General features: G+C 35.1%; 1 protein-coding gene and 1 pseudogene across 1 annotated transcript; one reads left to right on the top strand and one right to left on the bottom strand.

Annotated features, from left to right (window-relative positions):
* Window positions 1-689: 689 nt before the first annotated feature.
* On the top strand, window positions 690-1,354 carry LOC149387404 (protein DETOXIFICATION 13 pseudogene; annotated as a pseudogene).
* An 8,276-nt stretch (window positions 1,355-9,630) lies between these two features.
* LOC149387403 (uncharacterized) lies at window positions 9,631-10,468 on the bottom strand. Its single transcript, XM_089622140.1, has 2 exons — window positions 10,281-10,468; window positions 9,631-10,162 (listed from the first exon to the last, which is right to left on the bottom strand). The coding sequence occupies exons 1-2, from the start codon at window positions 10,466-10,468 to the stop codon at window positions 9,631-9,633; spliced, it is 720 nt and encodes a 239-aa protein (XP_089478266.1).
* Window positions 10,469-14,688: the final 4,220 nt, after the last annotated feature.

Raw genomic sequence — 14,688 nt, 5'->3', positions numbered from 1 at the left:
ATATTTATTCTCCGTACACTTTTATTGGTCATTTTGGGACTCACGAGTTTAATATCCTGTCAATAACTTGTAAACTATTATTACAAAAGATATCTCAACATTTATTTCTTGATCAATAATTGATATCTTATACTTGTCTTTCAATTTTTTTAAAACAGTTTATCAACGATCACTACCCTTAACACAATACCTGAAGGGCTTAGCGCGGCTGCAAGGTAATTACGGTTAATTATTTGAGGCATACTCATCTTTATTCATCCTATCACGTAGCTCAATAAAAATTAAAAATTAAAAAAACTATAATATATAAATTACCTTATATGTTTTGTTTGGTCTTTTTATCTATTCGACGTGGGACGTCCTTAACAATTGTTGCTATAGCATGGAGAATTAAACACGTGACCTTTTTATTTTTGGTGCTTGATTATTAATAATTTAATATGATGCTGACTCTTTGAGCTCACTTAACATGAGTCAAATTCGACAAAGAGTAACTTGTGACCTTATAAATCTTGTTTGGCCTCTTCATATTTTTCTGACATCAGATTCTTATCATTTTTTTTAACATGTTCAAACACTAGAGATTTATTTTATAAATTGTTTTAATTTGTTTTACGAATAGCACGAGAGTGGCAAATGAATTAGGAGGCGGTAACCCTCGAGCAGCTCGGCTTGTCGTGCAATCAGTCATGTCACTTGCGGTCTCAGAGGCTCTCCTCGTGAGCTCGACTCTCTTTGTCGGCCGTAGCGTTTTGGGTCACCTTTTTAGCAATGACGAGGAAGTCGTGAAATACGTGACCTCAATGGCCGCTCTAATTTGCATTGGGGTCATATTCGATAGTTTACAATGTGTCCTCTCGGGGATCGCCAGAGGATGTGGATGGCAAGATTTGGGAGCCTTTGTCAACCTTGGAGCCTACTATTTCGCCGGAATTCCCATTTCGGTCACACTCGGATTTTGGTTCGACTTCAGAGGAACGGGACTTTGGGTTGGGATTGTGCTTGGTTCATTTCTACAATCACTTCTTCTTTCTCTAGTCATAATTTTCACAAATTGGGAAAATAAGGTTAGTCTTTCGTGGCGTTTAAGATATAATATATATTTCTTAAATGATTTATATCGTATAGACCGGTTGATATTGTTAGTTATTGGCATACTAGTAATAAGCTATATAGATATAAGAATACGTCGTAATTGGAGCATTCATGGACTTTGGGTTGAACTTAGTATTTTTAACATTCCATTCCAATGTTTTATTATTAATAACTGTGGACTTTGATACGCGTAAGATATTGTAATGTTGCAGGCAACGATGGCCAGAAGGAGAATATTTCAAGGAAGATCTTTAGATGAAGATAACAGAGTGACCGATCACGTAGCTTTACTAACTTAAATTGAACACGCATGAAAATATAGACCGAACAATTTGACATTTTCTAAAGGTTGTACGCTGAAAGAATTTTGTTTAAGTTGATGTACTAATTTTTTTTTCCTTAATTATGCTCATATCAAGTTAAAAAGTTATTATCATACAAAATTATACTGGCGAGCATAAACGCAAAGAGTAAATTACCTCAAGTACCAACTTTTGAATTTTAATTAAACAAATACTGTCTAAATCAATTTAATTCAAAGAATACTGCTTTCACATTGTACAAACTTCAAAGATGGTTTTATGGTTGGTGTGAAAGTTGTGCCTCATCATCATGACAGATCAGCAACAGACTCAAGAGCTCGGGCTGGAGAGTTAGTTAGGATCGGCACATGTGGTTTAGGCAAGTTGTAACCAGGGTAGTGTGTGTATATAAACACTAACCTGGGTAGTTTCTTGGCATCGGTTCATTCATTGTATTGAGAGAAGTAAAAATATGAGAGTGTAAGAGATCAAGAAGAGGGTCTTGATCTCACGGGAAATACGAGAGAAATCTATTGTGAGGCTTGTTTGGTTTTTGGGTTGAAGCTTGAAGCCGAGATCAAAGGTTTTGATCGGATTTGTACTTGTAACTCTGTTGAAGATAGTGGATAATCGAAATAGGACTCTCTCGAGGCATGATTGGATTAGGATTCATTTTGAATCCGAACCAGGATAAATCAACGTCTTCTCCTTCTTCCTCTTTTTCTTCGTGCATTTGTTCTTCGCACAGATAACTTCCAGCTGAAGTTATCGCTGGTTTTGTGTTTTGATCTGCATTTCGTTATGAAATATTGTAGAATTATGTATTTATTGATGATATCAAGGAATCAGCGACTACATAGCGAACCAAAAAAATCATATAAAAAATTGTAAAAAAAAATCATATTAAAAAGTTTGTTAATTCACAGTTCTTTGACATTATTTGATCATGCGCGGCAATCAAAGAATGTCAAAAATCTAAATAAATTGTGTGATTATTTGGTGTTATATTTTATGAAATCTATGTCGGTATATAATTTTCAAAAATTTTTAGGAAGATTCATTTTATGTTTAAAAAATTTGGCAAAATCTTAAGCCGTGAATTTTTTTTCCCTTTAATGTTATTATCGAATCTCGATCACTTTACCATCGATGATTTTTTATACACTACTACAAATACTGTTTTCCGGTGCGGAAGATATTCGGGTGCGACTTTTCGCACCCAAAAGTCGCACCAAATAAGGCTTTTAGGTGCGACTTTTCGCACCCAAAACTCAACCAAGCATTTGAAAATTTTCGCTGATTTTTTTAACTTTAGGTGCGACTTTTCGCACCCAAAAGTCTATCAAAACTATTAGGTGCGACAAAGTCGCACCCAAAATCTAGGTCAGGATATAAAACAAATTTTCACTTCGATTTTCATTCCTTCTTAACCTAATTCCGAGCCTCTCTCTCTCCGAGTTCTCTCCTACCACCACCGAGCCTCTCTCTCCGACCACCACCGACGGGTACCACCACCATCGAGCGTCCTAAGGTGTGTTTCCTCTCCCTCTCTTTTTTTCTTCCTCTTTAATTTTCAGCCAGCTAAACATGTTAATAGGGTGCATAGGGCGTTGTCGGCCGAGCTTCTTCACCACCGCGCGCGTCAACTGAGGCGCCGGAGCAAGGGGTAACCATCGGGAAGAGGACGAGGAAGCTGTGGGAACGAGAAATTCCTTGGGATGATTGGCCGAATATTAGGATGAACTAGGGTTAGAGAACCCGAGTTTTTGGGTTTTTTTTATTTGTATTGTTGGAAATGGCTGTTTGAGTGTTGATTAATTTTTGGACGAATTTAGTGTATTTCGTTACTCTTGGTCGTGTAAATTCTTTGGTTTCTGGTTAAGAATTCTGGATTTGTATTGTTGTTTTGAGGCTGTGATAATTTGTTTAAGACTTTGGATTTTGGATTGAATTATTGTCTTGGTTGGGTACAAGAACACAGCTGCATTTGCCTTATCGCAGATTTCATTTCGGCACGAATTCTTGAAGCTTCAAGACTCCGGACAGCTACAGAGCCAGGGCCTAATTGTCGCCATTTTTTTTTATTTCTGGTGACTTTTTAGGTGCGGAAAGTCGCACCTAAATGTCGCACCCGAAAGTCAAGACTTTTGGGTGCGACTTTTCGCACCCAAAACTTTTAGGTGCGGACTTTCGGGTGCGAAAAAGTCGCACCCAAAGTCGCACCTAAAGGTATCATTGGGTGCGAAAATTGACTTTCAGGTGCGAAAAAAGTCGCACCTGTTGCTATTTTTTGTACTAGTGATATTCTATAGAGTCATCGTCGAGAATGTCGCTACAGTCCGACCTATAGGTTAAATCAATGCTCGGATTCTTCTGTTTCCCGTCTCTCAATTGATTTTTTTCGCAGTTAACCGTCTTTATATTCGTGTTTGAGCATTATATATGAAAATAGTAAGAGGTTTTTATTACCTTTGCACACATTTGACCTTTTTTTTCCCTCTCATCCACTGTTTATTTTATTGAAATACTTAATTGTACTGTTGTTCGAACCTTGTAACTAATGTCACAAAAATGCGTGACGGAACATTTGGTCATCCAACGGAAAACAAAAGTATATATTCGAAATTTGATTCAAGTTTCAACAACACATCCTAGAAATGAAAAAAAAAAAAACCCTACATAAATAAAAATATAAAAGTACACACGCAGCTTGGTATGTGCTACTACTACACATTTACTACCGGTGGACAATAAATACAACACCCACCAAGCCTTTGACATAAAAACGTTTGACATAACTTTGCAGTTAAATATAGATTTGACTTAAGTTTCAAAAATGAAAAAAAAATCCCTAAAAAAATTTACATTTATGAAAAAAAAAATCATACACATACCGTTGGTATATGTACTAAACATTTATTATCATAGTTGAAGTAAAATAACAAATAAAAAAATACACACTGTCCAAGTCTTTGACGAAAAAATAGGATATTCACACCGCTAACCCTTATTAATGTGACGACCCGACATTTCAGACCATCTTACTTATCTTATTTTTTAAAACTTACGAAAATTTGAGGTAATTTTTTTTTTTAAAACATAACTTAAAATATAAATTTTGAAAACTCATAACCTAAAAATAAATTTTCATTAAAACTTGATGAACGAAAACAACCAAAAAGTCGAAGTTGCATAATCGGAAATTAAAACCCAAAAAAATACCATTGTGAAATAAATACCATAAATAAAGTCTTAACCTTTAACGGAATTGAAAAACATAACTTAAACCATGAAAAATAAAACCTTGGGTTTGGCTTATTGAAAAACTGAAAGCAAAGTGGAAGTCTTTTATTCTCGAAAACGGTAACCATAACCCAACCCTCTCGCTATCGCCGCCGCTGATCCACCCTCCTCACTTGTTCATATGTTGTTTACCTACAACACGGACGTTTATACATAGAGTGAGCTAACGCTCAGCGAGAATAACTATAACTCACAAAACGTAAGCAATAAAATCAAATGCATGAACCGGTTATTAGTACTTGACATGAGATACCCTATTAAAATTCTATCGTATTTTAGTTCGGGGGTCCCCTAGAGTAACCGTACCGATTTCAGTGTACACTTTGGTAACGAACCATGAGGCTGCGACCTCCCATAGAAAGCCCCGTCACATACATAAACATATGAGGAACTCTCTATGTGAGCCCGTAGTTCGGCTCGAGAAATTCTTCTGGTTACCTCCGTAGTTCGAGGCGGTACGACTCTCTTGCTTACTTAACTTATTAACCGTGTATATTACGTTAAAATCATGAGCGACATAAGATAAAAACATACATGATAACATAGCTAGAAAGATAAGATGTGTTATAGATATTCTAATACACATCATAAGATAACATAATATATCGTCATATCATATCATACCAAGCACATTCCGAACAAACACACACACAAAAATTCACACCATACATAAATACTTCATATCACATAATACTTAATATATTTTTGAACTAATCCGTGTTGCAGTGAGATTATTCTCACCTGGATATCGGAATTACGATCGAAGACCGTTGAAGGAAAAAGATGCTCTTAATGACTCGGAACCTAAACGGAAAAGGTTGACAATTACTTATCAGGTAAGAAAATGATTTAATACATGACTTAGTTTCTGAAAATTTTCAGAAACGAGATCCGACGTGAAATTACTAAAATACCCTTGGCTATTAGGGTTTCGGGGAAAACTAAAACTCTGGAAAAACTTTTGTAAAAATTCCAGTACGTATAAAATATAATTTTGAGCACTTTTTGTAAAGGCATCACGGCCAAAATAAATTTTTAACTATTTATTAAAAATAAAATAAGATGCAACAATTTGGCTAAAAAAAAGAACTTGTAAAATCCAATCTGTGCATCGTTTCCAAAATTCTTATACCGTAAAACTTTTTGATTGAAACTTAAAATAAATTACATATTTAGAAAAAGGACACGTAGTACTAACCATTGCAAAAACTTTCGAATAAAAATAATTAACGGGAAATTCACACTAAGCGTCTGAAAAACGATTTCTAAAATTTGATCAAAACTGTAAAACTGGTACGCCGCACCGATCGGAATTTAATCAGAACATATTTTTTGTTTCAAAAAAAAATTAATCGATTTAACATTTAGATAGAAGAAATATAAACCTAACTTTTCCAAAAAGAATCGATGAAAAATAATTATTTTTGAAGCCAGGGTAAGCGTATGAAAATCAGTGTTTGATTAAATCCGAACCAGAAACCCCTTTTTTTTTTTATCTAAAAACCCACTAAAAAAATCAAAAACAATATAGAAATTAATTTGAGAAGACCACGAATTTCATACCTAACTTCTCAGATGGTTGTAAAAGAATTAGTCTTTTACGCTCATAGAACTCGAGAACAAAGAGTAAAAGATCTATCTATTTGGTGGCTAGGGTTTTATGGTGGAGAAGAAAGGTGGGGAGAGGAAGATCGGTGGAATGGGAGTGTGAGGAAAAAAAAAACAAAATCTTTCACGTTTTTCTTTATGTAAGGACTTATCTAACCCTAAAAAAAATCGTGTGATTTTTTTTTTATTATTATTTACTAATTACTGAATATAAGATAACGCTATAAAACAATATCTACAAAAATCACAGATTCTTTTCTTTTCGGTTACATCCACTAGCACTAGCTTTCCTATATATACTAAAAAGAATATAAATATGTATTATATTGTATAGGCGTAAACCAATATATAACCAAATGACTTTCTATATATAAATAAAACTATTATATATGTTTACATCCTGTGATTTTCTAGTAGATAAAACAAAAAAAAATTATTATTATTATAATTTTTTTTTGCTTACGATGTATATTATAAATATATACACAGGGTTATACATATATATACGTGTACATACTCTGCACTCATTCTTATATATATATATATATATATATATATATATATATATATATATATATATAACTCTATTCACATAACCCCTATATGCACACTAATTATTTCCAAGTCTAAATTACGTAATATCTATTTATATGTATAAATACCAAAAAAAAATATATCATATCACATGCCAAATATCATATATATATATATATATATATATATATATATATATATATATATTTATATAAAAAAAATCCTACTCTTTGGATTTAAAAAAATTCATAACATAAATTAGGAATCTTTTAGTAAGGTATAAACATTTTTTTTCCAGGGTTTCACAATTAACATCGCGTCGGTTTAACCAAAGTATGACCGGTTAAATTTAACTGCACCGTTATGTTTAGCTATCAATCATGGTTAAATATATAATCAGCTAACTTTATTTGATCGTGGTGGTAAATTATTAATCGGCTAATTAGTCACCTTCCTTCTACCGACCCACTTGATCATACATAAAGTTGGTCATATGGAATCAATGAAATAGGATCCCCAAGTCCATCTCATAGTTTGCGGAAAATGAAACCCCCGAAATCGTAAAAAAGGTATCGAGACCATTTTACACGGAATAAAAAATTTCTTGTACCATATTTTACGATTCTATAGTCCCATACTTTTATTTTCTTTTAGTTTGTTATTAATTAATTCAATTTTAAGGTATTTTATATAAGCAAAAACCATAAACTACTTAGAAAAACACTACAACATTACGAAATGGGACCGAATGATGATCTCAGTTCCGTCCCAATTTCAACAAGATGGAAAAAAAATCCCGATATCATTTTTTAGAATATTAGTTTATTTTTCATATGGTACCAATGATACAATAAATGCGTCCACATGATCCCATATGAGATCCGGCACGACTCGTATCTTCTTCCATCGCATCTTTTGTCGCTCGTCCCTTTGGCGGGAATTCCCCCGCCACGTCTTGGCTGTGCCTCCTCGTATAAATTATTTAAAAAAATTCATCAGGTTTTTTCGTCATTTTCTCCCACCGTAATTGTGGCCGTTATGTGGTCGCCGCATTCTCTTTAATCCGTAGATTTAATTTTGTTATTTATGACTGACTGTTCCAAACAGCACTCTACAGTCTACATCAAAATATATTTATATGCCAATTTGCGATCTATAAATGAATACTGACGTAGTTTGTTATTTTCCACTAAGCTTTAATGCATATTTTATATTAAGAAACTAAAATGTTGTCATCACTTTTGACTATTTAATAGTGAAATGAATTGACCAATGATATAACAATGAATATGTGTTAACATTGAACATGCATATAAATACAGTGTATTACATTGCAAACCCTTTTCTACTTAATCTTTCTCTTCCCGTTATATGCTATGAATTGTTGTATTATGGTGAAACCTTATCACTTCATCAATATGGGAAATAAATGTCCATTGAATGGAAATACACACAATATTAATTAATACCTACAAAGGCATATATTTCTTAACTCATTTTATAGTTATCTAGCTATGGCTGGGGCTGGCAGATACACACCAAACATAATATAAATAGGGTTATTAAGTTATATAGCCACACGGATATAGTGGATTGAGATATAGTCCACATTTGGTTAATTTCTTGTAAATAGCCAAGTAAACTTATTAACAGATTAATAAAAGCCTTATTTAACACAACCAAACATATATTTTAGGTAGTTAATAGACTGCCACGTATGCATGTTGGCTATTTACAAATTATTTACCAAAGGTTGGCTAATTTACAATTCCTATAGTTCAGGTGTCTTACTTAGCCAATTTTTTGATATAAATAAGTGAGAGAAATGGCTTTTCAGTGTTTTAGTTAGATAACAACATGGACTATAAATGAAAACTATAGTTTTGTTGGTCGTTTTTGCTTCTCTTTAAGAAGCCATGAATGTAGTGCAGCTCCGAAAATGAGGAGAAATTATGTCAAGGCCGTTCAGGTATAACTATAGTTTTTTTTCTTTTCTTCCTTTTTTATATTTATATTATTGTTTTTATTTACTGGTAAAGTAGTGAAGTACTTGCACTTTTTTTCTTTTGTAACTTGTAAGTCTTGTAAGTGATGAGTACGAATAGTTTAGATTATGCTAAAGAAACTAATAGATCCTGAAAAGATGTGATTTAAAGAGTAAAATAAATCTGGATATAAAAATCATCTAGATACTTTTATTTGTGTCGCCATCATTTGTATTTTGACACTTGAGTGTAGAAGTATTTTATTTTCTTTGAACAATTGATCTCTTTAAGTTCGTATTGATTTTGACGAATCAGTTCATTTATCTGAAAATTGAAATTAAATGCAAACGATTTGGCCATGCTTCTCTATATGGTCCAGGTCCTCCATTGCCCTTGTTCTCATCAAAATTCTAGAAGAAATTGGACCGGTGGTTGGTTTTAATTTTACTGTTTTGAAAAAATACCTAAAATGTTATTTTTTTTTTTTGAGCAAAAGAATCAGACTTTCATTAATTTGGCATATCAGCCTTAAGATCAGCGTACAACCAGGGAGGGGCTTCATTGCACCACATAACATCAGAATTAAAATTGAGAGAGTATCTAGCAAGTTTATGGGCAGGAGTGATACAATCGCGGTTCAAAAAAGAGAAGTGGGTCTCTTCAAAGCTATCACGAAGGAACATGATTTCCTCGATCAACATACCAAGCTCGGTTGCTGGAGGAAGATTTTGCTGAAGCATGGATATGACGCGATGACAATCGGATTGGATTTCGATCTTGCGGAGTTGAAGGGCCGCAGCAGCTCAGAGACCAAAAATGATTGCCTTTGCTTCCGCTTCCGAAGGGCTGATGCGCTGGCTAGTCACTGCAATCCCCGCAGCGATGAGGTGACCACGGTGATCTCTGACAACATATCCCGCGCCGGATTTTCTCGTCTCCGAGCTGATAGCTGCATCCACCGTCACAGCAGTAATTCCTTGAATCGGAGGCCGCCAATTCAACGACCGGGCTGTCATATTATTGTTCTGCTTGGCTTGCTTTGAGGAAGAGGTGAATTCGCGGAAAAAGTGGTCAGACCAATCCACCACCATTTTCGCTGGACGACTTCGACCCATAACCCAATCATTACGTGTATTCCAAGCTTGCCATACGAGAGTGAGTAGCCATTCCATGTCATCTTGCTTCAATTCTTTGGAGAGTCTAGCGAGGCCTCCGGCAATGTCGTTGGCTTCTTCGGGGGACATGGTATTAGTAATTCCAGCGGCTTTCCAGAGCTTCCTTGCTTCTCGGCACCCCCAGATGGCATGGTAGCTCGTCTCCCTCTCCTTTCCACACCTGCTACAACAATCAGAGGGTATGGGATCGCAGGCAAGAATTTGTAGGAAGCCAGTGATTACAGAGCTTCCATACAAACATTTTGATTTTCGGTGGAAGTCTTGTGCTCCAAAGAAACCGCCACCACGTCTCGCTGTCGCTGGGATTTGATCCGCTTGCTTCATCCCTCCAGTCCCGAGCTAAGCGATAGCCACTCTTCACACTATATTCGCCATTGTTGGTGAAATGCCATATAAGACGGTCCTTGATTGGAATATTGCAGCATGGTATCGAGAGAATATGCTCAGCGTCTTCCGGAGAGAACATAGTGAAATTCTGATTAGTTGCAATGGCAAGATGTCGCACACAATGTGTTGACAATGTGTCCGACAACTTGCTTGAACACAGATATGGATAAACAACAAAAAGTGCAGTAAACAAAGTACACAGGATATGGTTACCCAGTTCGGTGAAACACACCTACATCTGGGGGCACGCTGCCAGTGGAAAGGATTTTCACTATCTTGTAGTCAATAGTACACACAAGGTTATATCTGATTACAATCAACAAATCAATAAAACCTAGAGACTATTACTACCAGTGATCACCTAGACAGGGACTCCCCCTGAATTTGAGCTCCGTCTCAATTCCACCCTTCGAGCAACCTCCTGGCTCGGATGACCTTCAGTCTTCAGTAGTACGTGAACCTTCAATCACGAAAAGCACAAGAACCCAAATCTCACATACACTCAATCTGTAGAATAGTGTTTGAGAGAATACACCACTTAAAACCAAAACACACAGCCTCCCAGTCCGCCGATCTTGCACGTCTAAGAGCTCTGAGTGTTTTATCAAAAGTGTCAAGGCTGCTAAGGGAGAGCATACGGCTTTTATAGCAGCTGGACAATCCTGGAAGATATCTCGGGTTTCCTTACCCGGCCTCATGCGAATATCACAAAGTAAAGACTCCATCAAAGTGAATATTCGTGCAATGAAGATAGCGGCGGAGGATATCTTGTAATGAAGGCTCCAGCGAGGCAGATATCTTGTAATGAAGACAGCAGCGAGGCAATAACACAGCAATAAGTCGCCAGCGAAGCAAACAGACGAAACTGGAAACTTGCCTGAAATACTGTCTGCACACATGAGGAAAGATGTCAATCCAAAAGATGAAACATAACACCCGACATCTTTCCATACCACTTGCACTAAAAAATAAAGCCAACAAAACAACGTAACAACACATAGCAGTGATCAGATTGATATTCCAAGCCCCGGAGTGATGTTTCAGCTCAGCGACACTCAATTCACATGGAAGAGTTGGCGGCTCGATCAGCTTGAATAACCGCGGTCTCGGGATCCACCTATCATGTAGTACGTCTACTTGTTCGCCGTCACCAATACGCCATCGGGATCCCTTGGCAATTAGTTCTCGTCCCCACAAGATTCCTTTCCAAATTTGAGAGCTACCAGCCATATCATTAGCTTCAAGAAAGTCAGAGTTCGGAAAGTAGCTCATCTTGAGAACTTGATTCACTAGGCTGCTCGGATCTCTAATGATGTTCCAAGCTCTTTTAGCTAAAAAAGCTTGATTAAAATCTTCTAAGTGACGGAAGCCGAGACCTCCTTTGGCCTTATGATCACACAGCCTCTCCCATTTAGCCCAGTGGGTTTTCTTCTTCTCCAACGTGCTACCCCACCAAAAGGCATTCATAATTTTGTGCATTTTTCCGATTAAGCCCTTAGACAGTCTAAAGCAGCTCATGGCGTGGCTAGGAATCGCCTGGACAATAGCTTTTAAAAGGATCTCCTTACCGGCTTGCGAGAAGAGACCACATTTCCAACTTCTAATTTTTGTTCCACACCTTGTCGAGAACAAAGGTGAAACCTTCTAATTTTTAGATATATATTGATAGTCAATTGTAATTTGACTATTAATTTATAAAAATGTCAAAGGCTTTCTTTCATAGAATATTTATTGATAGTCTTCAATATTTCTATTCAGATATTGACATTGTCCATACTTCATATAGTAAAAAATCACTAAGGATAAATAGATATTATTTCAGTAAATTATGATCGGTATTTGAATAACTATGAAATACTGATAGTGTCAGCGGTAGCCGATATCTCAACAGATACCGGTACTTATATGGTAAATGTCAATAATATATTATCGTCATTAACCGATCACTTTTATTTTTCTCTAAAACTGATGAAGGAAATTGATGATCACTTTTATTTTTCTCTATGATAAAGAGGAATGAAGGAAAAATAATCGGCTGCGTGGACGTCTATAATCAGCCTTCACTTAGTCATCCTTTACTCAAAAATCACAAAATTCAGGTATTGATCAATTTACTTTACAGTCAGCAGGGATTCAATAGTACTTTTATTTAGTATAGTGACTAGAACAAAATAGATCACTAAACGCGATTATTTTGTTAACCCTTCTTTATTATTTTTTTTTTTTGCTGCAGCTAAAACCAAGTGCTAATTTTCCTCAAAATATTGATCGTGCGAAAAATTCACTCGGTTCAAACACGCCATCATCGGAAGCTGGATTCTCGAGGAACGAGATTTGCCCTGAAGGAACAGTTCCGATATACCGAACAACAAAGGAGGAAAGAATTAGGGCAAGAAACATAACAAGACAATTGTTTCGCAAGATTGGTCAAAACCCTAATAGTGTCGGTCCGAATGACCATGTAATCAATCGGCACTTATATATCCACCTACATAATTTCATATTTATTTTCTTTTTAATGTCCTCGTTAATTAATTTTTTTCAGGAAGTAATGATCAAAATAAAGAAAGACGTAAAATTGAAGTATTTCGGAGCCCTTGGATCGACTTCGATATATAATCTCAGCCTTATACCACATCACATCAGGTACTTCGAATATTTCGGTTGAGGCTGGTCCTGTGGACGTGGTTAATTCTCTCATTGCTGGAACAATCGTAATATATAGATATCTATCTTCTCATTTGTTTTAATTAATTCGATTTTTTTTATCATTATATATTAATAATATGTTACATCTTTTAAAATATGATTATATGACATGCAGTTTTTTTTTAGGTTTCATCAACACTAAACGGTGATAGCAAACCTAGATTGTTTGTATATATTGGACGGTAATTCAGTATACTTTATATTTTTTTTATTTATTAATCCTAATGATCTACAATTTGTAATAAATGAATTTATTTAGGCAGATAATAATAAAAGGACTGGGTGCTTCAACTTCGTGTGTAAGGGCTTCATCCAAGTTAGCCAAAAAATAGTTCCGAAAACCGCAGTTGAGCCTGTCTCCACAATCGGCGGAGAAACTTTTGAAATTAAATATAACATCTACCAAGTAATTAGTGTTATTATTAGTTTTCAGGCCATCTAACAAAATATCTATTTTTTCATAAAATAATTTTATACGTACGATGCATGGATTCTTCAAGAACAAGAACCATGCATGTCTTCACAAGTTTCTTGAAAATGTTATTAAAAAAAAAGATTCTTTAAAATGCAACTATAGTGATTTTTATTCTAATAATAAAAGGTCATTTTAAGTGTGGCTATGTATGTTAGAATTCGAATGTCAAGACTTTTTTTTTAATATAATAAATACGAGATTTTAGCTATTTTTAACAACAAAAAAGGTAGTTAGACTACTAAAATTACCTGATGATGTAGCTAAATAGGCAATTTAAAGTTATGAATTTACAAAATAGCCAAAGTTTGTCTTAATTTAGTGAAATAACCAAAATGTGCAGTATGTTGGTTTCAAAAAAAAATTTGAACCCAAGATTAATTTTTTTGAAAGTGATATATTGCTTATAATAATCTTCAAAAAATTTAATCTTGACTGTCCATTTTTTTTTAAACGTAAATTTGGCTATTTTGCTGAAAAGTTGAAATATTGACTATTTTGCTAATCAATAAGTTTCAAATGACTATTTTGTACAATTTTTCCTTTTATTATTCTAGTTTATAGAACCCAATAACGAATATAGCATACAAAAAGACCAAAATTTAAGATTTTTTTTTTCTTTTTTTTTCATGTTGTTCCATTATCATGCATTTCATTATCTCATATTCACCACAATAGCTCTTACAATAAATTCCCATTAATTAACACCACAAATTAAATCAGCATTTTTTTTTTCTTCTCCTAGAAGTTAAGTACCAAAATACATAGGAATCAATTCAGGGTCTAAGGTAACCTTCAATGAGTTTTTATTTATTGGCCGAAAGGATTTTTTGGACTGATTTGCGTTCCGTTTCGACTATTAATTTTGTGGTTCGTGGCGCTGGAGCAAAACGTCATGATAGGATATTGGCCGAAGGAGATAGTGCCTGATTTGGCCCACGGAGCGGACGAAGTGTCGAGGGGCGATTCCCGGACGGGTTCTATGACACCGCGGCTTATTTCAGAAACTTGCATTTTGCTTTGGATGGCCTTAAACAATTTGCGCCTCTAAACAATGACCCCAATGTTCAAGAGCTTATTATGGGCACGTCTAAGTGTTTTAAATTGAAAAATGATAG

This window comes from Urtica dioica, chromosome 8, assembly GCF_054948205.1.
Source record: "Urtica dioica subsp. dioica isolate 48M chromosome 8, U.dioica_male_clone48M_v1_H2, whole genome shotgun sequence".
Lineage (NCBI taxonomy): Eukaryota > Viridiplantae > Streptophyta > Magnoliopsida > Rosales > Urticaceae > Urtica > Urtica dioica.
Note: the sequence above shows the minus strand (reverse complement) of the source record. Positions and strands in the feature narration are given on the sequence as shown.